The sequence below is a fragment of the Lepus europaeus genome, chromosome 5 (assembly GCF_033115175.1).
Source record: "Lepus europaeus isolate LE1 chromosome 5, mLepTim1.pri, whole genome shotgun sequence".
NCBI classification, from domain to species: domain Eukaryota; kingdom Metazoa; phylum Chordata; class Mammalia; order Lagomorpha; family Leporidae; genus Lepus; species Lepus europaeus.
In genome coordinates, this window is record NC_084831.1 from 92,994,264 (window position 1) to 93,020,773 (window position 26,510).

Below are 26,510 nucleotides of genomic sequence, written 5' to 3' on the forward strand. Positions count from 1 at the left end.
GTGCCCGCAGCACTACAGCTGCACGACTGAAGTAAGAAGAGTGCCTTCAAATCACAACAGGAATCCTGTGAGTCCCTGTGCTGCCACCCACCTCACCACAACATTTCCAAGCTTAATAGGAAACAAAACAAGTTCCTGCTCCACACACTGAAACCATTATCTACAATGGAACACAAAGCTCCCCATCCAACCAGGAAACTGAAAGCAAGGATAAAAGGTTTGAGAAAAATTTTACTGTGTTTGTATTGAATCACTATGACTAAAAATCTTTAAGGAGTATTTAATGTGCTAGGATAAAGAGTGTGAACAAAGAACTAAATGAACAGGCCCTGCCGATGCCAACATTGTTATTGAGGGACTTCGGATCGGTCATCTAGCCTCTCTACATCCAAGCCCCCTTCGTAATTTGATTGAGGAAGTTGATTATATTAATGAATGTGAATAATTTAAGTCTGACATAATCCACTAAGGTTCTCAACTTCTCATTTATAAAATGGATTTAATGATAGTATTTATATTTACAGGAAATACTATTATGATGAGCATTAAATTAAGCAGCCCATTAAATGTACATAGTACACTGTCTGGTGCATAGGAAATGCAAAACAAATACTAGCTAGTATTAGTCCACTTGAAGAAATGGAGTACCCAAACGTAGATATCATTGACTTGATTCTAAGAACAGAATTCTGAGTTTTATCTTACTTATTATTCAGACTCTCAAATTTGTGAGAGTGTATTGAACTAGATGGCTCTGTCCATCTCTAATGTTTTGTCAGCCTTGGAATCTACTAATAAACACAATTATTTCTCTAGGTGTTTAAATGGGTTCTCTTGATTAATCATCACAACCTCAACTTCAGTTAACACATACAACTGGGCACTGCTCCACTACTTGCATGTGTTAGCGCATTAACACATATGAAAGCCTAAGAAGCCAATTCTCCTATTATATCCATTTTACACTTCAGTAACTGAGGCATAGAGAGACCACTTGGTTCAGGTTCCCACTGCTGGAAAGTGTCAGACCTGGCCTTCAGTCCAAGCAGTCGGCCTCCAGAATCTGTGATGCTAACCTTTATGTGTACTGACTCCAAGAGGTAGGTGTTTTTATCTCTAGTTTTTATTGTTTTCAATTATTTATTTTCTTGAGAGAGAGAGAAGCAGGAGGGGAGGGAGATCTCAAAGGTTCATTCAGTCCCCAAAAGCCTGCAACAGCCAAGGCTAGGCCTGGCCAAAGGCAGGAGCTTAGTACTCCATCTAGTTTTCCTGCCCCGATGAAAAGAACCCAACTACTTGAATTCACCTCCAAGCAGTCTGCAATGACTTGAAGCTGGAGTCAGGAGCTGGAGCCAGGAATTGAAAGCAGATACCCTGGTGCGGGACATGGGTATCTTCATCAATATCTAAACCACTAGGTTAAACACCAGCTCCTATCTCCGCGTATGAGTAAGAAGGTTTTGCTCAAGGTCACATAACTAGTAACTGAGAAAAACCCGGATAAGAATCCAGACTCTCCTGACACACTGTGTCTGTACTTGTTTGCCTACACCCACCACAGGAGGGTACTTCAGGGGTGGAGATAGAAGGAAGCACCAGGGCAAGGTTTGGGGAGAAGGGTTTTATGGGTAAGCTTTAGGCACTCTGATCCAACATGATCGGACCCTGAATATGAGATGCCTTACTGTGCTCATCTATCTCCATCAGAGTTAGGGAGGCCAGCACCCTTGGGATAGTAGCAATGGCTAAATCGGTCATATCTGAGGCTCAAGGTCCACAGCAAGGTTCCGGGGAATGCAGACAAAGAGTAAGACATATGCTTCAACCTGAAAACCTGCCATGCTTGATGTCAGGGGCCACCTCGGCTGTGTGCTGGTTTCCTTTATTTTCATTTCAGTTCTGTAAAGATGGATTCTAGCTTGTCTCCTTCATACCATCTGTGTTGCTCAGAGATCTAAGGAACAAGGGCTGCTGTTGGCCACTGTATCCAAATTTGGGGAGTGCAAACCGTTGTCGCTGCCAGTCATTTTAATCACTGAAAGCCAAATATCCTAATGAAATTTATATCTCTCCCTGCTTTACGTGGTGCTTTGGTCAATATTTTATTTAAAAAAAATTAAATGGTGCTTGTTTTAAAAGTGTTTACGAAAGCCCCACTTTTCTTTTTCCTGAAAACACAACTAAACTAACCTGGTACAATGAAGACAGACTTTAAGACAACCTAATATAGATATCTGGATAACAGAAGAGCCCTACGCACTACTCATCAAAAAATGTCCCAAACCATCATCCATCAGACTGTTCGCGTCCTAACTGGTTAAGAAACCTCCTCAGCCCGATGCTCCAGGGCTCACCACAGCAAGCCCAGCCTTTGCCTGCAGTTGTACATTTTCCGCACACATAGCTTCTGGAAATGAGATAAGCTGGTCAGCACCTGAAGACTGCGGTCTGCACTTTCTGCCTCCCTGAGGTTATGCACGGAGCTGCAGCCGTCACGTCCTATCTCACATTCCCTGTTGCCTTCTCCTTCAGGACACATCTGAAATGCCACCATCTTCTCCACGAGGCCTTTCCAGAGCTCCCACCTCCAAACAAAAGTATCTTGTCCCCTTCTGAACGACCACAGGTCTCTGTGGCATACGCAGATGTACATATATGCATACCATTTATCTTTATCATTATCAAAGATTATGACCTTTGGTGTGTTTGCCTAATTTCCCAAATTTAGCTACGGACTCCTCAGACTCAGTGGCTATGTATGTTGCCTTTATAAACTGCATCTTGCCTGACAGAGTGCTTAGAACACAGGAATTCAATAAACATTCTCCGGATTGCTATTTTACTGATATCCATAATGTTCACGATGCAATTACCTTTATGGAGTATCACCAATGGACCAAGGATGACATTTTACACATTGTAACTACTGTAACAGTCAAATCCTGTGATTTAAGGACTTGAGGCTTACGGACGACACATTACAGTTCCTAGCCAGTGCAGTTTCCAGCTCCTCACAGAGCACCAGGGTATACCTTGCATCTGAATCCAAACCCTTAGACTCCAAACCTAGTCTCCAAGTGCATGCTTTATAAAAGTGATAAAATATAAAAGACACCTTATCTTAGCTTCTTAAGAGAATTAAATTGATCAAGTCTGCAGTAAATTTAAAGGCTTGGGTAGTGAGGAGAGTCACTTTTCCAAAATACTCTCAAGAATTAGAATGAGTTTAGAAAGTAAGAACTCCATATAATGTTCCTAGCTTTATAACTACTGTATAAACTATATCACTACAGGGGCAGGCATTGCATTGCGTTGCATATCTCACAACAGAGTGTCTGGTTCGAATCTCAGTTATTCTGCTTTCAATCCAGCTTCTTGCTAATGCACCCAGAAGGAAGCAAATGATGGTTTGAGTACTTGGGTTTTTATCACCAAAGTGGGAGATCCATATGTAGTTTCTGGTGCCTGGCTTCAGCCTGATCTGGCTCTGGCTATTGTAGGCATTTGGAGAATAAACTAGCAGATGAAAGTTCTCTCTCTCTCTTTCTCTATCTGTGTGTATGTGTATGTGTGTCTGCCTTTCGAGTAAATGAATGTATTTTTTTTAAAAAAGAAATAATTTTAATAGATAATGGGAAGACTGAGGCATTCTTCTAGAAGAAAGATGGATAAGTAAATTGTATTTGCATACTCTAATGGAAAAAGCACACAGGATTGGGAGTTTGATAACTAGAGTAAAAAGTCTGAGTATATCATTTTTAACCTTGATTTTTGAGCAAGTTACTTAATCTTTCTGAAATTCAATTTTCCCAAATGTTAAATGCTAAGAATAATAGTTGCTTTCAGAGACAATGATAAAATTATGCGGGTATAAGGTATGTAGGAAGCCTACTGGGGTATCCAAAGTAAAGTGATATCTCAGCAAATGATGAGTACTATTAATATCATTGATAGCATTTTTATGCACAGTGAGTATGCTAAGCCAGTGCTCTTGTGAGGACCAGAGGAAGAGCTGCTCCTCACTCTGTATTACACCTAGGAGCAGAAGGAAAAACAAACAACAGCAACACTGCTCTCCTTACAAACCCCAACACTGCCTTCTCTTCAAGCTGACTCACAAATCCATTCTCTCCTACATAAGGAACTGATGGTCAAACACGGAAATCAAGTTGCACACACTCTCTTTCAAAAATGCATCCTCCTATATTCTAGATGACTGTTCCAGCAGCCATTTCCCATCTTCTTTGAGAAAACATGCCATTTGGAAGCAATGGCATTAGATGACATTTGGCATCAGTCCGATAGGCACACAAACACCTTCCCTACCTCCTTGGTGGTCAGATGTTTCCAATCTATTATCAGAACTTCAGCTTTCACAAAGGTTAACCCGAGATAATATCCCCTGGAAGCACTGCTCAGTGACTATGCAGTGCCCAGCACAGAGCTTGCATTCAGTAGTGACCAATTAATTCCCCTTTTCCCTCCTAGGTTTTCCCTAACTACAGAATAATTAAACCCTTGGGTCAATTTATTCTTGTCTCCAGTTGGCACCTGCCACCATGGATAGATTGATAAGGATCTGAGAAGAGCCACCTCATTGGAACAAGTCACAGGATGGCAATTACGGACTGGAGAGTTACAGCCACTATAGATTCTGGTTGCGACCAAAGCCAATGACCTGAAAGGGACAGGCTTTCTCCATCTAGCCCCCTGGAAATCATGTGCCTGGAAACCCAGCATTTGCAGAAAGAAAAAGAGGCCGAAGATTCTGACCAATTTTTTCCTCTGCCAGCTTCTCCAATGGAGGAAAGAGAACAGACAGGATGCTGGATTGGGGTGTTTTTGACACACTTTTTAGAAAATAACAGTATTAAAAAACAAAACAAAGCATTTTCTTGGGCAAGGCTGAACACATTTCAAATCAATATTCAGCCATCCGAAGGTGAGGTTGACTATTGCAGTACATGTGATAAACAAAGTTATCTTGAAGTTATCAAGAAGTTCCTTGGTTTGCTCATAAAATTTCATTTTGTTTCTTGGGAACTTTTGGTTAATTTTGGAATTATTAAGTCATTGCCTCTAAAACCAAACAAAAGATCAACACCAAAACCTAGTGGGTACAACAGATGCTCTTCACATTTCTTATTCAACTTGAGCAGTCAACGATTGAAAACAAAACTTTGCTTTCCGTTTTCCTTTTCTAATGTCCTGTGTGTCATCTGTTGAGAGAGACAGGCTGGATCAGAGAAGGGGAATGCCCAATACTTTGTCCAGACAGTGGAACCCTGGGGTCCCAGGTCTCCTAAAGAAATACCACTCATTCTCTTACAGGTAACTCAGCAGCACATTCACAGATGTCAATGGTGTGACTATTAGCCCGGTACTCACACCTGGACACGCGTGTATGTGTGTGCTATCTGTATCATCTCCATCTCCATCTCTGCCTCCACCTCTCTCCCAGCTCAAACACTCAAGGCATTCTCAGTGCTGTTCAGAGAGGAAACACTTCAGCTGCCCAGTGAGCGGAGCAGCCCTTCAACAAATCTGTCTCGTAATTCAGGCACAGCTCCTGCTTTCCAGCAAAGCAGTGTTGCCGAGGCCTCTTCATTTAGAGATAACCTCAAAGTCTTTTCTTTCCCTGATACTTGTTCCCTGCTCAGCTTAGTCCCCCTGGCACGTTCACCACAAAGGGAAGGAGGTGGTAGCATAGGACGAGGAGCCTGGACACACCCCAGAGCCTGACCCCTCTCTGGTCACCCGCGGCCGCTGCCCATCTTGCAGTGCAGAGAGAGAAATGAGGTGGTCAGTGAAGCAAGGCCGCGAGATCCACCCCTAGGGCTCACCTCCTCCCCAGCCCCGACCTCCACCGGTCCCATCCTACAGCCCCACTTCTCTTCCATCCACTCCCAGCGGCACCCGACACTGCAGCCACCGCAGGCGGTGCGGGGGCGGCGGGTGGGCAGAGATGGGGGCTTCCTTCGCACCCACCCCTCACGCATCCTTGAAGAAAAGTCCTCTGGGGCAGGGGCGGCCAGCAACTTGGAGGAACTTAGAAGGCAAGGGCGACCGCGCCCCGACCCTTCCCGGGGCCTTCACCCCGAAGGCGAGCGCGACGGACGGGAGCGGGCGGCGAGGGCGCCTCCCCTCCCCGCAGCCCCCGGCTTACCACGAGCACAGGGACGCCGGCGGCCAGCGAGTAGAGCAGCACGGGGGGCACGGCGCTGCGGTCCTCCGGGCCCGGGTAGGGCTTGCGGTAGGCGCTGTCGTGGCAGAAGAAGCCCTGCACGTTCACGGTGAACGTGTCCGTGTACTCGAAGTAGTATGCCAGCATCACCGTCCCTGCCATGATCACCATCTGGAAATAGAGCATGCTGCTGGTGAGCGCCGCGGGCAGCGGGGCAGGCGCGCCGCCCGGGCTGAGCCGAGGGGCGGCCGCCGCGCCGGGCCCCCTCCCCGCTGCGCCGAGGCCGCCGGCGCGGGTGGCCGGGAGGACGCGGCGCCGGCGGAGGATGGAGCCGCTGGAGGAAGAGGCGGAGGCAGGTCCGGCGTCGGAGGCGCGGGCAGGCTGCAGAGGAGGCGGCTACCCCCGAACGAGCCCCCGCTCCCCTGCCCGCCCCCTGCCCGCCGTCAGCACCGCCCGCTCCTGCGCGGGGTCGCGCGGAAGGGCGGGGAGTCCCCGGCGACGGGCAGCGGGCGCTGCGCTCTGGCACGAGACCATTCGCGAGGCAGCGGCGTTGGGTCAAGCCCCCAGGCCAGCCCGGAGGCGGCGGCGTTGGCGGACCCGGCGGCAGAGGGCGGCACGGCGGCACCTGTACCCCTCGGAGGGCGGACGCTGTGGAGCCGGCTTAGCTCCCGGCGTGGGGGTAAAAACCAAGCAACAGGGGAGGGGAGGCAGTAGAGATGGAGCTTCTAGAAACTCCCTCCCGAAGCACCAGCTGGGCGGTTGAAGAATCCCGCACAGCGCCTGGGAAGATGGTGCGGGGCCGCTTCTGGAGAGCGCAAACGCCACCAGGGCGAGCGCGAAGTGCGGGATGTGGCGCGTGGCTGTCCGTGCGCCCGGGGGCCCTCCTTGGCTTCCCTGAACCCTGAGCGGGGCACGAGCCGAGCGGTGGTTCCCAGGCGCAACTGGAAAAATAATCCTCAGGGCATCTAGATTCGGGCTTGCTTTGCCTCCCGGGGCTTTGCACAGGGAAACGGAAATCCTAGCTCCGCGGCTCCCAGAGCGGCAGCTCCTGCACAAGGGCTCCGTCCCCGTTCCCTGTGCTAGTCTCTGCCTCATCTTCACAGATTCCCTTTATGTGAGAGGGGGCACTGCAGATTCTTGGGCCCCAGCGGGACCAGACATAGGGGAAGGGGATGGGGCCAGCCGCCTCCTCTCGCAGGGAGCTGTAGGGATTCCCTTCTGGGTGAGGTGAATGGAGAGGGAGTCCAAGGCGGCTCCCCGCAAATGCATGCAAAACACACTCATACATGGGTGCCCTCGCGTGCGCGTGGGGCTGCAAGTGCCTGTGGAGCTGCATGTGTGTGAGGAGCTCTTTCGGTGAGGCCATGGGGGTCCCTGCCTGCACGCTTGAGCAGGAGCAGACGCTCGAGGGGGCCGTTCTGGGAGCAGGACACCGCTCAGGCGCTCCACTCCAGGGAGCAGGTGAGGACGGACACGCAAACGCAGGGGAAGGAAACACAGAGCCTGCGCTTCGCAGGTGTCTAAACTGTTCGTTCATTTCCATGGGCTGCAGCTAGATTGTTCTTACAGGCGGGCCTTTACGGTCAGAAAGCCTATGTTTAAGCTTTACAAAGTCGCTTGAATTAGGCAAGTGATTGATGGTAGTTTGGGGATGGGATAAAAATGGAGGGGTGAATTTCTTTAGTACACAGTGAGTATTGTATGTACCCCCACGTTATTACAAAATCTAATTGCTAAGAGCATACTGGAGAGAGAACCCTGAGGGATATGTGTAACAAGCAACCCTGGGCTGGGGGCGGGGAGGAACTGTTCCCAAATGGACAAGAGTGGCGCCATATTAGGAAAAGGTACTACAAAGATACATGGTTTAAGGCTTCATTCAGAAAGTCATTCTGAAATAGTAAGGTGTTAAACTGCTTCTCTGCTTCTAAGAAGGAATCCCCTAAAACCCTCCCCTTTAGTGTATGGTAGAATGATGTTATATTCATTGATAAATCATTTATTCAAGTTAATGGAAACATGTATTATTTCCAAAACTAAAATGCATTGCTGTAATGTTAACATGCATGGGTTACCTGGAACTGTGCATACAACAAAGTGGGGTCTTTGTCCTGTTCACTCTTCTAACCCCAGTATGAACCGTGCATGGCATATTGTAGGTATTCAAGAAATATTTGTTGAATAAATTCATGAACTTGCTCTTTAAGAACCACAAGGGAGTGATTTCGCATGTAAAATTTGTCAAGGACTAGAGAATCACAATCATTATGTCCCTGGCTAAATACACATAGCCCACATTCTCAGGCGGTCTCACCAGCTTAAAAGGTGAGTGGCAACTCTGTTACAGCTTCAGTTCAAAGGCCAGCTCCACCATCTACCAAGTGTGGAAACCAAGGCCGCTTTCTGCCTGTCCAGTAAAAATGAGGTGGCAACAGATTCAGGCTGGAATGGGGAGTTAGGGATGCTCAGTTCATTAAGTCTGTCACAATCGTGTCTAGATGCTGCAGAACTTAACTTCTCATCACTGACCACTTCCTCCTCCTTTTGTTGCACGCCGGAAATCCTGGGTGTACCCTTCCACCTGTAGGTGTGCATATTTTTCTCTGGGTTGTGCACATTCTATCTTCTCCATCAGATGCTATCCATCTCAGGAACTGGTATTATTTCCCTTCAGAATTCCAAGTGCCCATTACTTGTCTGTTTTAGATGGTCAAATAATATTATAGACTGATTCATGGTTAGTCAAATATCCAGAAATTCAAAGTTAACATTGAATCTTAACTCATGTTATAAGGACACTGACACTCAATTTAGCATCCATGCATATTTGAGGAGACTGGAGAGTCATAGAAATAGTTCAGGGTAGATGAGGGAGTGTGAGTTATGTACCTAGGGCGGGTTATTTTGCCAATGCAATATTTTTTTTTCTTACCTCTGAGCTTGTTTGGTAAGGAAATGAGAATATGTAAAGTATGTGATTCACAGGAGGTATGCATTTAGTGTGTTTCTTCAGTTTATTCACTACTAAGTCATTTAAGCGAATTATTCAAAATACATTTTTCAACTGCAAAGAATCCTTCAGAGTCCTGCCTCAATTTTTATTTTTAATCTTCTAGATTAAAAACAGCACTATTAATATGTAATCCTTGGGAATCCTGCCTCAATCCTTAAATTAGTTTAATTCTTAAGCACGGTATTGTACTTTCAGTTGTGTTACAGCGGTCAGTTTTCTTTACAAAACATTGTTCTGTGATTCAGATTTTCCCCATTTATGTTCCTACTATTACAAATAATCTAGGTAAAAAATGTGGAATTTGTAATTCTTTCATTTCCAATTTAGTACTCTGTATTATGTTTAGATGTGCATGACTTTATAGTCACTCCCACCCCCACCAAGCTTCTCCACTGTGCAACCTGAACTATGATAAATACTGAGACAGATATTGGGGGAATTATTTAGCAATTCCAATACATCCCCCATGTCTACCCCAGTTGTAAATTCACTAGTGAGAACTAGTAAGATTCTAGACCAGCATGGAAAGATATCATCTTTGTCTTGATGGGTTATATGTAGCTTCTTCCACAGAAGACAAATGCACAAAAAATAAGTGAGGTGAAGGGGACCTTTATGTTGATAGCAAGTGCAAGGACAAACTGAATAGTCCTTAGGTAGGCAAGCACTGGCTATTTGTAGATGGCTGGATAAATTACTATATTCTTCCTATTTAATGTTGAAAAACTAAGGTTAGAAGGTTACAGAAAGAAGATCTGTACCTGGCTCCTTAAGATGGTTACCAATTGGGTTCTATACAATGAATCTGTTATTATTGAGAGAACCAGAATGAGTTAGTTTTTTGCTAATGGCCAAAGATTTTGTCCTCACTGATTTATAGATAGACCATTTTTAGCCAAGAGATAGCCAACAATCTCCAAAGAAGATGCAAAATGATAAATGCTGATTTTTGTATTTTTCAAGTAATTAAGAAGTAAGTTTAGAGATTTTCCTGAAATTGTCTCATCCATGTGCAGAACCAAAGAAAAATAGCATTACCTTCAATAGATAGCTGAGATGGTAGAGTAAGAAAAATTCAGAATGTTTTACATAAGTCAAACTAAGGAATCTTCTCCAAAGAAATATAGTATTCATTTAAAGAGCAACACAACCTAGATTTGTAATGCTGGACCTGTAGTTAAAAATGTTTAAGAATATTCAAGAGCGTGAAAAGTTAATGAATTCGCACTGATGAACAGCTTTAAATATTAACATATAGATTGGTGGACAATCTCATGAGAATAGTTTGGAAAGAGATTTTTGTTTAATAGGCTAGGTAACTGCTTTCAGAATAAATGAGGGCTCTGATAATTCATTCAAAGACTATTGAATGTGTCCTGCAAAAGGCATTATCTACCAGCTCACAATACTGGACTCGATCTGTAGAATGGACTGAAGCACTAGTCTAACTAACTCCCAGACTACTTGCCTCACTCCTGAAGTGTGAATGAAAAGCATGAGGTAGAAATGGTTAAATCAAGAAATGGGTTACTTGAAAGCGTTCATAGAATTAAAATATGCGAGGCTGGCTCACTTGGCTAATCTTCTGCCTGTGGCGCTGGCACCCCGGGTTCTAGTCCCGGTTGGGGCACTGGATTCTGTCCCGGTTGCTCCTCTTCCAGTCCAGATCTCTGCTGTGGCCCGGGAAGGCAGTGGAGGATGGTCCAAGTGATTGGGCCCTGCACCCGCATGGGAGACTGGGAGGAGGCACCTGGCTCCTGGCTTCGGATCATCAGCTGTGGTGGCCATTTGGGGGGTGAAGCAACAGAAGGAAGACCTTTCTCTCTGTCTGTCTCTGTCTCTCTCTCTCTCTCTCACTGTCTAACTCTGCCTGTCAAAAAAAAAAAAAAAAAAGAATTAAAATATGCTAAATCCTGAAAGGCAAGTTAAAGAGAGCTGGGATCATTTGGGATTGTCCCCTCAATTTATTACATTGGGTACTGCATCTTCACAGAATGATTTTCAGTGCTTGATTTAGGAAGTGACTGCTTTCTCAAGAAAGCAGGAAGAAAAACAGCTAGAACAGTAATTTAAGTGTCTGTGTTTGAGGTTCCAGCTGTAGTGTGATGTTTATCTCATAGGCCAGATGCTTCTGACCTAGATTAGCAATACTTGTCTTCGGCTGGTACCACAAAAATATAGAGTACTTTACTCTGTGACTGTGTTATAGGTGGCTCTGTTCTTCCACATTTCCAATATTTGTTTTTAAATTTTCAATGCATTTTTCACAAACAAAGCACATATTTTATTAAAGAATCTAGCCATATTTCATCAAAGGTTTAGGTGTGAATTTAATGGACAGGGTAAAAAGAGCCAAAATAATTTACAAAATATTAAGGCGATGGTGGCATGGAAGTATTTAGTGTTACAAACCACTATGTTAAAGTAAAATCTTTAAATTGTTAGGTTAGCAGCTGTAAATTGCTGATAATATTTACTGTGTAATCCTGAGAATTGCTTAGACTCTTTGAATCTCAGTTTGCTCATCTGTAAAGTTGAGTTAATGAATTTTAACTATGCAAATATATTAAAGGTCTTATATTTATAAATATTAAGGCACTGGGCCAATATGCATTAGAAAATATAGAATAAGGAGGATAGAATGCCTCACCTAAGCGGGTCCTGAGTTTCTGCCCATCACTGAGTTCCAACTCAGAAAAACTCGGATTGATCCCTGCCTGGTCTGTTTCAATGTCTGACAATAAGAGATTTCATATGTTCACCATATGTTGTAATCATAAAAACACATTGTTTTGTTAAATATAAATCCATGGATTCATACCATCTGAGGACATTTCACAATATTCAAGTTCCTTGAGAATAACATTACCTAATTACTAAGGAAATGGACAACAAAGTATATCGGTAAAATATGGTGAGGAAACCCAAAACTATTCAACGGACTCGAGTTTGAATCTTTTCTCCATACAGTCAAGACTGTGGGAGTTTGGTCAAGTCATTTTACTGTCTCAGTTTCTACAGTGGCTTAAATCGAGGGTATTGGGTCTATGTCCCCAAGGTAAAGTACAGAGCCTAGGCCATTCCCAGCAGTCAATGATCATTATGGTGACTGCTGTTCTGCACCACACTGGTATAATTCTGCCACTGCTGGATCAGCAGAACTTTCATTGATCCATTTGGAAACGTGCCTGCATGAAATTCTGCTGAACTGTCTTTATAACTTCATGTTACTTGAAGACACCTGAAAGTCATTACTTGTGCTTTGATAAATGAGGACCATCCTAAACAAAATCAAAAATCCTGCTGATACTCCGAGAAACAAAGATTCTTTCACAGTGATATCGAACACATGGGACAAACTAAGCTGATGACAGCTGCATCCTTTGTCAAAGACACAGGTTGTGAATGCTAATCAGCATTTGTTTGCTTGTCCTTCAGTGTACTAGGTAAATGTTTAAAATAAAAGGATATTAGAAACTAGACACTCAAAACGGTTCTTAACGTTGTATCTGGACTGTTTATCAGCTATTAATTAAACATTTTTAAAGACTGCAATAGGGCTGGTGTTTTGCAGTTAAGACACTGCTTGGGAAACCTAAATTCCGTATTGGAGTGCCTGGGTTTGAGTCCTAGCTCCCTTGTGATCCAGCTCCCTCCCCGTGCTCATCCTGGGGGGCAGCAGGTGACTGTTCAAGTACTTGGGATCCTGCTACTCACATGGGAGATTTGGCCTGGCCCAGCCCTGCTGTTATGGGAATTTGAGGAGTGAATGAGTAGATGGGAGAACTCTCTTTGTGCATATGAAATAAATTAATTAATTAAAAACTGAAAAAAATTGGGGAACGGGAGAAAATTATCAAAACAAAGCTCATAATTTTGATTAGTAAATACCTGATTTATAAATAAATGGACCTGATGCACATTAGAAGAAACGATTGAGTTTTAGTAGAATTATTCTGCACATTACATTTTGGAAGAGAGATGAGCAAACTAAGGCTATTATGTCTCTTCAGTAAACTAGGGTAGTGTGATCATCAAAGATATGTGAGTAAAATACTTCCTCCTCTTTGTGGAATACAGTAGTCACTAAAAAATGGTATTGTTTCAAGGGGAAAACATGTTTTAAGCATATTTTCACATATTCAGTGTTTATCCCTTATAAAAAGTCTGCTATATTTTCTTCATTTTTATAGTACTATAGTGATGAACAATAAGAACTGAACTTCAAAATAATGGCCCCTGTATCAGATCATCAAAGAACAATGCCATTTATTCAGCTCAGTTTGATTACTAATTAAAGAATTCTGACAAAAAAAAAGAAGGAAAAGTTTGTATTAATAAAAGTTGTAGTCCCCCAGGATATCCAATTTTATGAGAATTTTATGAAGTTAATTAAGATTTTACTATTCATCTTCTATTTTTATTGGAGGCTTATATGAAACAAAAATATTTTAAAGCAAGTCTTCAATGACTACAAAACAAATTGAATTGTTTTTCTAACCCAGTACATTAAAGAAACCAATACGCATGGAAGCATTGGTTATAATAATAGTATAAGTGATATAATAATGAAATATGGCAAGTAATACTGATTTAATAGTAGTGATAATCAGAAAAGTAAACAAAACAATTATGTTATCTTTCTCTTCTAAGTACTTCCTGTAACCTTCTTCCAAATCAATTTTATTTAATTTCACAGTGGTATAACGTATAAATACTTACACTTTTAAGATAAATGTTTCTACTATTTAGTACCTTCCAATTCAGCAATTAAGACACTATTTTCTCTCCTTGACTTAAAATTGCTTTGTTTGAATATACTAATAGTTGTAAACTTGGAGGACGAGCTGTGTGTATAAAGCCCAGTAATCTAATAATATATTCAAATATTGAGAAATTTAGGGTAGGGAAACCAAGTTAGAGCCTTTGCACCCTCATCCAAATAGCATTTTGTAAGTTATCTGAAATTTGTATGCACAAATACTTTTGAAACAATTAAATTTACCCTCTTTGAATGCCCCTGTCATGGTGCATGCCTCATTCAAAACAATGGACTAAGAAAGTAGACAGCAAGGAGGAAACTTGTGTTTCTCAAACCTATTATCACATTCAAAGGCAAGAGCCAGAAGTGAACCTTGGGCTTTTTCTACTATTTGAATCCCATTTGTCTTTTTTTTTTTTTTTGAATATGTATGCTTTATTTATTTGAAAGGCAGAATTGCAGAGAGAGGAGGAGAGACAGAGCAAGAGCTAGAGATCTTCCATCTGCTGGTTTACTCCCCAAATAGTTGCAATAGCCAGCTCTGGGCCAGGCCTAAGCCCGGAGCCAGAAGCTTCATTCAGGTTTCCCATGCAAGCGCAGGGGCCCAAGGATCTGGGCCATCAACTGCTGCTTTCACAGGTGCATTACCAGGGAGCTGGATCGGAAGTGGAACAACAGGGCTCAAAGTGGCGCCACATGAGATACCAGCATGCTGACCCCCCCCCCCCCATTCATCTTAGAAAGGAAACAGAGTTCCAACATAATTAACTGTTTGTAGTCACATGGCTACGAAGCAAGGAATTGCATCTCAGTTTCCTAATTTCCAGTCCAGTTATTTTTCTTTCTAAGACAAAGCCATGTTTTTGTCATAATCAAATTCTTTGGATTTACGATGTTCGCCTTTCTAAATAACTTGCAGGTGAAAGGATTCCAGGCAGGTTCTAAACATGGGCTCTCTGACTCTTAGGCCAGATATCCTCTGACTGTAAAGCTTTGTTTCTTTACATGTCTACCTGATTAATACAAAAGTAAGCTTGAAACACTAGTGCACAGCTTGCATAATGGGCCTAATAATACTGTATGGCTTTGTTTGAGAGAATTAAGTGACATATCACCTTCTAAGGTGCATTTTAACTTGTGTTGCAAAGTGATTTACTGAAGGTATACTTTCAGTTTCAAATTTAAGGCTTATTTTCCCTAAAGAAATCACTAATAATGGCATTTCCAGCATGTGGCAAAGTGAATTTGGGGACATGTGGGCAAAATTCACATGTCTTGTTGCAGTACAGGGGCCTCAGTTAATTTGGAGATTGCTTCTGTAGACTTTTTTTTTTTTCTTTGCCAGGCAGAGTTAGACAGTGAAAGAGAGACAGAGAGAGAGTTATAGTCAGTGAGAGAGAGAGAGAGAGAGAGAGAGAGAGAGAGACAGAGAGAAAGGTCTTCCTTTCCGTTTGTTCACCCCCCAAACGGCTGCGCCAATCCGAAGCCAGGAGCCAGGTGCTTTTCCTGGTCTCCCTATGCATGTGCAGGGCCTAAGCACTTGGACCATCCTCCACTGCCTTCCTGGGCCACAGCAGAGAGCTGGACTGGAAGAGGAGCAACCGGGACAGAATCCGGCGCCCCAACTGGGACTAGAACTGAGGGTGGCAGCGCCCCGGGCGGAAGATTAGCCAAGTGATCCACAGCACCAGCCACTTCTGTAGATTTTTAAGCATAACCTATTTGTAGTTCAAGAATATCATAAAACTACTTTTGGAATTGCAAAAGGAAGCTACTCTTAAGTGACACTAGAGTTTTGATTTTGGTGATTAGGAGACCAGGAGATGAGGTCATAGGTTTGACAGACAGATGTCCCTATTTCTTCCTAACATGTGGTTTGGTTACAGAGCCAGATGAGGGGAGAACTGAGGACAGGAATCTGTATCAGTTTTCTCAGAGTGTCATAACCAAATGCCACAGACTTTGTGATTTAAACAATAGGAACTTCTTTTCTCACACCTGAAGACTGGAAATCCATGATCCAGGCACCATCAGCATTGATTTCTGTTACAGCCGCTCTTCCTGCCTTCTACATTGTTGCCTTTGTGCTCTATCCTCACATAGAATTTCTTCCGGGCTAGGAGAAGGAGAGGGGGAGGAACGGGGAGGGAGAGGAGGGAGTGCTCTAACATCTCTTCCTCTTATGAGGACACAAACCTTACTACCTCATGAGCCTTGATTATCTCTGTCAAGTCCAAATCTCCAAACAGAATCACCCTAGGGATCAGTGTTCCAACACACAAATTTGGGGAGACAACATTCTGTCTATAACAGCACCCATTGTTCTCCCAATTCAACATATTAGAATGTTTTTCTTATAGTAGAAAACAGTTGATCGTTGGCAATTTCAAATGGATCAACCTATGCAAGGTCATTGTAAGTATGTTTGATTGCTGAAATACCTGGGTGATGATCTCATAAATCATAACATTGGATAATAAATTATATTTATGCACTGTTAAATGATGTCTATGCCTCTCAATCTGATAGATTTCCAGTTGAACTCTTAAAAGGCTAAGTTAGAGATTAAGTTCATTTTTATTATCTGATTGTAAAAGTCAGAAAGCATGAGTTAAAAGTGAATCGATGGTACATAACTTTGATGATTTACTTGGCAGTAAAACTATATTGAAGTCCTCCTCAGTGTGATTTTCATTCCATACATGTTGATATCAGAAGGATGGTCTTACTCATTTGTGTAGCCAGAAGTTTAAAATGAATAAAAGATGGGACATTTGCAATAAGCACACACATATTTTTATCTTAGGGTCAGAAATTTAATTGCTTCTTCTTGCTTGTACTGATAAGGAAGCCATATGCTTCGCTCCAGGAATTGCAACAAATCAATTACTGACAAGTAATGGAGTCCAGTGTCAAGTGAGATAAGCATGCTTAGAAATCAGCTTCATCAAAGAGCTTTACTAATACTTTCTGAATTACTCAAGCCACCTTTGCATTTAAGTTTTTCCTCCTCCCCAGCTGGCTGTGACTGCATGACAACAAGCAAATAAAATATGAAACTATCATACATCATCATCAGGTTACATAGAGTGCCAGTTCTGCTGTCATTCAAAACAAATTTACCAAATACCTGGACTCTATGAACTCATTCCATAAGATAGTTTCATATTTGAAAAACTTTCAGAATAGTGTTTTTGTACTTGTTTAGAAACATAGTCATTAACAATATACAATATGCAGAGCTCTGTATCATGTATAGTGCAATAGATTGTATCCTACGTGCTAACAAAACCAATTATGAAAAAGTCAATTTCATGAGTTTCCATACCTGCAAATCGGGAGGATAGAAACTTCTAAATACACACACAGATGTTCACACACACACACACACACACACACATATATATATATATATATGTATAAAATGCCACCTTAACTTGGAGACAAATGGGAAAGATGACAGACACATTGATTTACTATGTGTCAGACACTTTGCATAAGCTAATCTTATTTAATTCTCCCTAAAACCTATGAAATATATATATATATATAAAATTACTCCTCACTTTGAAAAATCTGAGGTTCAAAAAGACTCCCACTTCACCACAATTAATAAGTAGCAGAGTTGCAAACCTAGATTTGGCTGGTTCCCAAGATATTTCTACTGTATTATGTTGACAATTTTTACTATGTTATTCTTGTTCTACAAACACCATCATGTATATTAAAAGGTATTTTTGAATAGGTAATCAAGATTTGTTTTATCAGTATAAGAGAATATTACTCAACAATGAAAAGGAGCAAACACTGGAACTTGCCAGAATCTCAAAGGCATTACGGTGAATGAAGGAGACTAGTGTCACTCAGGTAAAGACTATCAAGTACCATTCCTATGTCAATCTTGAAAAGATTACTCTGTAGTGAGGTAGAACAGGTCAGTAGTTGCTAGGGTCTTGATATGTCTGTGAAGAAGTGTTTCAAGAAGTTCTTCAAACTAATGAAACTGGTAGAATCCTGATTGTTGTGATTCTCTGAATTATACATGTGTTTTAATCTGTAGAACTGTACAGCAACAAAAAAGAGAAATACTGTTCGAAACATGGAAAAACTATAGATAATATCAAAATACTAATAAGACTGTTCATATTTTTGTAGTTTTACTTCTGTTCCAAAGTGTGACATATTTTTTGTGACTCTGTAGTTCCGTATAATTTATCTGTCTTTTCAAGATGAAAAGACATGATGCTTAGTGCTAATGAATACTGATATGCAGCAGTATTCTGATGTTGGTATAAATATTTGGGAATAATGTGGACATCTCAGGCAACAAGTCAATGTATTAAGAGAAAGATTCCACCCAGTAGTTAAGTTTTTCCTCCTTAACTACCCATGAGTGCTGGTTGTAGAAAAGGTACCCTACCCCAGTGATGAATGGGACATGTGCCAGTTCCTATGGAGGACAAGAGGACTAGAAAAAAGGCACTGGGAAAAAATACTTTTGTATTAATCAAACCTGGACAATAGATTTAGGGAGGAGAGAACGGTAGAATATAATTGGGCCATACTCAGTTGTTTGGTTTATTACCCTGTAACCACATCCACTGACCATGTCCACTTGCCAAGCATAAACCTAGCAGCTTGGGCAAGACTGGCTTAGAATCTTGCATGATTGAATGCTGGCAACAGGGGCTGCGGTGGGAGGACACAGCTATCTCTTAATTTAAAAAAAATATTTATATGAAAGACAGAGTTACAGAGGGAGGGAGATGGGAGGAATCCCTGGGGGACAAGAATTGGGGAGTGTTGGGAGGAGAGAGAGAGAGATTTTCCATCAGCTAGTTCACTCTCCAAATGGCTGCAACATCTAGATCTGGGCTCCCAGGAGCCAGGAGCTTCTTTTGGGTTTCTTATGTAGGTTCAGGAGCCCAAGGACTTGAGCCATTTCCACTGCTTTCCTAGGTGCATTAGCAGGAACCTGGATCAGAAGTGGAGTGCCAGGAATAGAACCTGTACCCAATGGGATGCTGGAGTTGCCAGTGGCCATTTAACTCCAGTTTGCCACAACAGTGGCCCTGAGGAACTGGCTCTCCAGGAGATTCTTTTGTACATTCTGAAAGTTTTTGAGCCTTCCCAAGAGTCAGGCATATTTTTAAATGAGTTAATATATGTGACAAGATTTCTGTATACTGTTGGGTTCCACAAAGGACTTATTGTTAATTCTTAAAATGAGAGACTGATTTAATTGAGTATATTAAACTAGAGGATTAACAGATAAGGTAGCAAAAGTATCAAATGCTTAGTTTTTTAAATTTTTAAATCTGCATTTCAGGTAAACATGATCCATATGTGTCTGCGTATTGTGCAAATATTCACACTACACACTAAGATGTACATACAAATAAGCTGAAAATTGTGAATTACTCAGAGAAACCACAGCAGCCCATCTTGGTGAGATTACCCATTCAGGAAAATCCATTAAAATGCAAATATGTTAAATAAATCAAATTTGGGGGGTCAGATTTGTACAATCTGTTAGCAATATTGCATCTCTGCAGAATTTCCATCTGAATTGTACTAATGATGTGCCAACTGAGAATGTAATAAAAGGAAAATCTTTGAGACTTCAGGCTTCAGCGTTAGCAGATGTTGTATGTTCTGATAACTAAATCAAAATGAGATGTATAAAAATCTCTGCACACTCTTTACGTATATTTTCTTGGAGAGGGATACTCCATAATAAGCAATCCACATGGAGAAATGAGGTAATACACACTAATTTGAAATAACAATTTACATATATCAAAATATTAAGTATATTTACAGCATTACATTAGTGTTTTTTTTACCAAGAATACTGGTAAAGGCTTAATTTCTGTTTTCAAAATGACTTTCTCAGGCATCATTCCTCTCCACCCAACTGATTCACAAGGGATACTGAGGATACCACAAGTGTTGCTTCTGTGACTGCCAGTCTTTTCAAATGAAAGCAAAGATTTAAACTAAGATAGTAAATAGCTATTTGCTTTATCAACGGCTTCATTCTGCCAAATGCTTAGTCTTATCCTTTTAAAGCCATCCAAGCAGGACTGTTCAAAGCTACTGTTTGAGGAAACCCAATGGGGAAGTCTGCCAGTGTCAGGACACTATTGTCCTTCTTGTTCTCTCTCTCTCTCTCTCTCTCTATATATATATATATATATCTATATATATATACACACACACACACACACACACTCAGAGGACGTGCATGCCTGTATTCTGTGCTTCCATCTTTCTTACTCTGACAGGATTCCCAGACTTCGCTGCATATTGGTTTTGCCTGGGGAGGTTTCCAAGGCTTGCTGCCCAGGTCACATCCAATACCCATTAAATCAGAAAGACTGTGGATGGAGCCAAGGCATTTATGTTTTTTAATAATCCTCAGGTGATTCCAATATGCAGAAAAATTTGAGAAGGAATGCTTTATGGCCAATATGGACAGATTGTAGTACCGCCTTGTTGGGAAAGCTGTTAGGTAATAAACAATAAAACTGGCTCTTAGAGCAGATGTTTGACCTGGCAGTTAAGATCCTGGTTGAGACCAGTGCATCCTACATTGGAGGGTGTTGTATGAGTCCCTGCTGTGCTGCCAGTTCCAGCTTGCTGCTAATGTGCACTCTGGAAGCCAGCGGGAGATGACTCAAGAAGTTGGGTCCCTACCACTCACGTAGGAGATCTAGGATTAGTTTCTGGTTCCTGGTTTGGGCCTGGCTCAGTCCCAGATCTTGTGAATATTTTCAGAGTGAACCAGAAGATTGTAACTCTCTGTTCCTCTGATTTAGAAAAAAAAAGGAAATTAAAAGAAAATATTTTTAGTGGCACTTTGAGTCAGCACATGCGTATATTTAAATCTATCTTAAGAAAATAATTGACACTTAAGAAATTATCACTAAACCACATATTTAGACTATGATGAAATAAGAAAATTTAAATACCCAGTTACAGGACATTATTGAATAAATTGTGCAATAGCATCTCAATAGTATATCATGCAACAAATAAAAATATTACCAAAGATTTTAAGAACCCTAAAAGTCTCTTATTATGATAAAATTTTGCAGATTCTTTCAATTGCCCTCTCTTTTCCTGGATTTTCCAAAACTTTCTTTAGAAATAATATCACATTCATAATGGAGAAAAACAAAAACAGAAAAGTAATATCGTTAGGAAGGCCATAATCTAAGATCTAAACATATTAAACCAAGATGACAGTGGCTAAAATGAGAAATAAATGGGATCCTACAAAGGAATTCTGCTTATGAAAGGTCCATTCTTATTGAACTCTATTGCTATCACACAATTACCATCAAGATTTAGCATGAGTGAGTTTACACAGTGGTCTGGGGTTGTTAGCAAACATTTCACAGTATTAAGATTTCAATAAGAGAAAGTATTTTGCATTTTCAAAATATAATAGTTCTGAACCAAAAAATGTAGGGCAGAAATGGGTCAAATGTATTTGGGAGGCAGGTGGAAGATTGGCTTAACCAAAGGAAAGCGTATTTTGGGGACAACTGGGAAATTAATTTGTATTGGGCCCTGCTGGTAGCAAGCCTTAGCAGAACATATCCAATACTTTGTGATTTATTCTAAAAATAATGGGAAATCATCTATACAATTTGACCAGGAAATAGACAAAGCTCAAGCAGCACATCCTAAGGACTATTTGTACATTGGTTTGCATAAATAATCTGCAAGGTGGATGGCTATAAGGTACACAAATAACCAAGAAGGAAACAAAGGCAGTAATCCAAGAATGCAAGAGCAATCTTTTCAAAATCTGATCTAACTAAATAATCCTATCGTTAAATGTTCCAGTGGTTTTCTTTGGCCTGAAAATAAAGAAAATTCTCCTTAGCATGTTGTACAAGGCCCTACATGCTCCCTTCGACTTCTCCAATTCCCTGACTCTGTGCCTTCTTCCCCCTAATTCTGCACTTTGTTTCTGCAACCTCCACTCACCAAACCATCTCTAATCATAAGACACTCCCACTTTGACTAATTAACTCCTACTCAAACTTTGCATTTCAGTTTGAGGGTCACTTCCCAGGGAACTCATCTGCTACCTCCCTAATCCTCCTAACATGGGGCAGCAAAATACCAAGTGCCTTTGAAGCACTACAGTAATCTTTGTTGAGATTATATGTTTGTTTGAGTTACTAATTGATTAACTCTGTGTCTATGCTTCTATGTGCCACTGACCATAACAAAATGGAGCAAAGAGTGGACCATTTTAATTTTGTAAAGTTTATGCATACATATGACTTGGAAATAAAAAAATAGGGAGTAAATAATATACATAAACGTGATTAAAATGCTAAGAAGGAAGACTATCCCACATAATGTTTGTACAGATAGGCCTGAGTGCAAGCTGTGCTCTCCTTGACTGGGAGTGACAATATCAATCATTTGTTCTTTTTTCCCACTGGGAAGGTCGTATCTACTTAAAGCTGAAAGATCTGGAGATTCATCTCGCTTTTTGTGGAGGGACAGCAATTCTGGGTAAATATGTCTGCCCTACAGATTCACTATGTTTCCTTGATTAGATTTTTTCAATCTCACAGTTTGGGCTGAGTGAGGAGGCAGAGAATATGAGCATCCTTTCTCATCTTTTTTCTATAGAAACATTAATATCACTTTGTTGATCTCATGTCTAATTTTTCAATTGGTTTAACATTATATATGTAATTAATTGATGATATATGTTAACCCTCTAGAATTCAATATTCTAGGAAGCTTTAGAAATAATCATGTAACATAAAAGATAATGGAGAAGCCAATGAAATAGACCAAAAAATATTGAAAATATTGAAGATTTTCCGTTGTTGAGGAGACCAGAAAGAAGTGTTCAGAATGAGATGTAAAAGAACAACAACAGACCAAACCTTCCAATACAACGACATAAATATGACACATTCGAAGTCATTGCACATGATGATTAGGTACCTCATCACCTGTAAGACTGTATTCTACATGGAATGGTTAAAGAAGACTCTAGATTTCAGAAGGCAGTGAGGAAACAGAAGGAATGATCTAGACTATTTATTCTGGAAATTTAAGAATCAATAATACAAAAGGAAAACACTAACAGCTGAGAAAGTAGCACAGTAAAGATAGTTGGTTCCACTTTTTTTGGCAATAAAAGAAAAAGAACAAAAAAGGAGGAGAGGAGATCAGCAGACAGGATATCATTGAGAACTCACAGAACTGTGCAGGTAAATAAAGATACTATAAAGGGTAGAATCAATTCATAAGGGTAGCTTTTGAGAGTGACAAATGTGGGTGAAAGGGTGACATAGCAATAGGATTGGCCTTTAGGGAATTTGCTTCCCTCTCTGAGACTCGATGGTGAAATTATATCTGAAAACTTCTGAAAGTATAGAGAAGCTGGTGAGGTCTCTATGAAGGAAAAATTTAGAGAAAGCAGACTAGAAGAAAGTAGGTCAATAAACATAATAATCTCAAGAAGGCTAATTATTCTCATTTATCTGAAAGCAAGCACTATTTCCTCTTCAATTTAGCTCTGGTATCAGAGTCTCTTTTCTAGATTGTATAGTGAGAAGTGTTCAAAAAATAGACCAAACTAACCAAACTGAAATACATCACTGTAGGAATACATCATACATAATTATAGACATGTGGACCTAGGCATTCCAATTTGGAAACATAAACTTTAATCTGGAAGCTAAAAGGCAGACTTTAAGATCCCTGCCCCTAGGGAGTCCATCAGTTACCCGCTTGACTCTATCTATCCCCTTTACCACCCCTTTTCTCCTTTCCTTTGGGAAAAAGTAGCAAGGATACAAACACTTTTATTTTCCTCTTTTAGCAGAAAAATTTTTTTATGAATATGGCTTCTTTTAAAGAATCCTATATCAGAGAAATTAAAGTTGTGCCAAACCCATTGATTGATCCTGTGCCATGTGTTGAGGCTGAACTAAGTCGTGGACCACATCAAATCTCCATGGCATTGGGAAAAAAGCAAAGCAGAAAATTAACCTCACGAGTGAGACTCTTCACTACTTGAGCACTTGTCAGTGAGTATTAATAACACATTATGTCCCCTGCCCATTACTAGCAAGAAAGCTAAAAACACTGCGAATATTGTTACCCATAAAACAAAAAAGCAATGTACTCATTTGCAAGACTGGTTATGCATAAAATCATTACATTCTAATAATGATTTTCTTGGAATAGCTTGAAGCACAGGAAAATAAACTTTATTAATTATAAATTTTCACTGCTTCTCATTCTTATAAGTGGAAACACAAGTGTAATAAGATAATTAAGCAATGTTCCTGAACCAGCGAGTCAGTATCTATTGAAAATCTGATAATAAACCTTTCATCTAAAAAAATAGAAAGAAAATGAACTTCTTAACATAAAAGCATGAATGCATTGAGTTATAGAGTGGTGCTAGTTATTTTCAGGAAGTGAAAAAAAATAAGAAATCTAATTAATTATACAACAGCTTACATTGTAGACATTGTACTAAACACTAGAATTTTTGCAGTAATCAAACATTTTGAACATCTGGAAAAGTACACAAATAGTATTTTCAAAAACCTGTAGATCCACCACTCAGCTTAAATGTTATGAAAAATTTCAAAAGCGTCTAAAATAGAAAGAATAATATAATACCCAACTTGGGTAATTACCGCCAAGGATCAATATTATTTGACCTTTATTCTCACTCTCCATTCCCACATATTATTGGGAAGAAAATTCCCAACTTGCCATTTCATCCACAAATAATTCAGCATATAACTCAAAATAATACTCTTAAAAAGCAAAGTAGAAATAGAACAATTATCCTCAATAATATTATCTATTTAATATCATCCAGTATTTGTGTTAATATGTAAACTCCCCTTCCATAAGTTCTTCAATAGTCATTGAAACTATAGAGTACTCCCAGTTGAAAGCAGTCAAATTTTGGATAATTGCCTCCCTGTAGGGTCAATTATCATGTTCCGCTTTCCCCTGTATTTCTTTGGATTGGAAGTTAGATTTAACTTTGTTTTCTAGTGAGAATACTTCCCATGTCAGTCTGATACAATTAAATAATATTTACTTGCTTTTCTTTTTGTCTGTTGATGGTATTATCAATCACCGATGGCTATTAACTAGATCCTTTCTTTTACAGACTTAAAAATGTTAATATTTTCATTTTTATTCGTTTCTTATATATTACCTGTAATTAATACCTATATAACTATTTGGATAGGAAACACTAATCCTATAGCTAATGAATGAATTTCATTTAATTCATTTTGCTTTTGAGTTTTAGGGATTATACTTGTTTCATTTGCTTTTGAGCATTGGAGATTACATTTTCCTTCAAATGTTATTATACTTATATAAAATATCTTCAAGATAATTTGGAAGCAGATTCTTCCTTATTGTAACATGAAGATGTTTAAATAGGAAAATGCAGTACATTTTTATTAGTTCCTTTTATTCGTAGGTTTGAAAAACTGAATTGATTTCTACCACTCTATAAAATGAGATTTTACTGCATTTTGTATATTTCATAAATACTATTCATATGTAAATTATAGTAACATTATATTATTAATGTTACATAATGTACTGTGTATTATTATCATATAATTATAAATTACATAAACTGTATATTATTAATATGTATTAATGTACTATATATATTTATGAAACTTATAGAGTTAAAGGCATTTGGCGTGATTCAACTCATTAGGTTATTACCATGATTGATATTCTATTTATTCTGTTTATCTTACCTGACCAATAGGAGCCTGTTCACACTGATTTCCTGGACCTTTCTCATGTCACTCTGATCAGCTTGGCTACCTTCCTTATTTCTGGTGTGATAAAATGCTCCACAATTGCACTATACATACTTTTTCCTAGACCTAGAACCAGCTATTTTTTCAAGGTACTTTGGTTTTTTATTAGAAGTGAAATTTGGAGAGCATAATTTGGTCAATAAGGATTGTCAGTGGCTACTGGTTGATCAGTGTTTCTGGACATTTTCAATATGTAGAATGAGAACTATATTTATTTTAGAAAAAATATATATGCTGTAAGATCATATAGTCGTTCTTGTACAAAGTCTGGGATGCAGGATTTTTCTTTACTATCTTTAGATCTTTGGTCTTTCATCTGAACCACCCATCTCCAGTGCTGAAAATTTTACTTTGCAAAGAGACCAATGTAATTACACATCTGCTTTATCACAAAACATACAGACAACAGACTAAAGAATCAACATTATCACAAACAGTTACCAAGAAGAGTAAAATGTTTCTGTTGCTTTTTTTCAAGTTTGAAATAGTATGTTTCTTTGATTTTTATGAGTATAAAGATAAATTTCTTTGCTTTATAGTTTCTATATATATAATTTTCTCACCAACCTGATAAATAGTTAAATTATTTGTTTCCATTTCAATTTTAACTTTTAGGAATGAAAATTTTCCTTCAAATGTTGTTTTATAGTTACATAAAATATGGACAAGATAATTGAATGCATCTCC

General features: G+C 40.0%; 1 protein-coding gene across 1 annotated transcript in view; it reads right to left on the minus strand.

Annotated features, from left to right (window-relative positions):
- PLPPR5 (phospholipid phosphatase related 5) overlaps positions 1-6,718 on the minus strand; it is a 121,623-nt gene extending 114,905 nt beyond the window's left edge. The window contains exons 1-2 of the mRNA XM_062190110.1: positions 6,585-6,718; positions 6,167-6,518 (exon numbers count right to left, since the gene is read on the minus strand). Coding sequence (XP_062046094.1) covers positions 6,167-6,518; positions 6,585-6,718 — 486 coding nt within the window. The remainder of the gene's footprint in view (positions 1-6,166; positions 6,519-6,584) is intronic.
- Between the last annotated feature and the right edge of the window lie 19,792 nt (positions 6,719-26,510).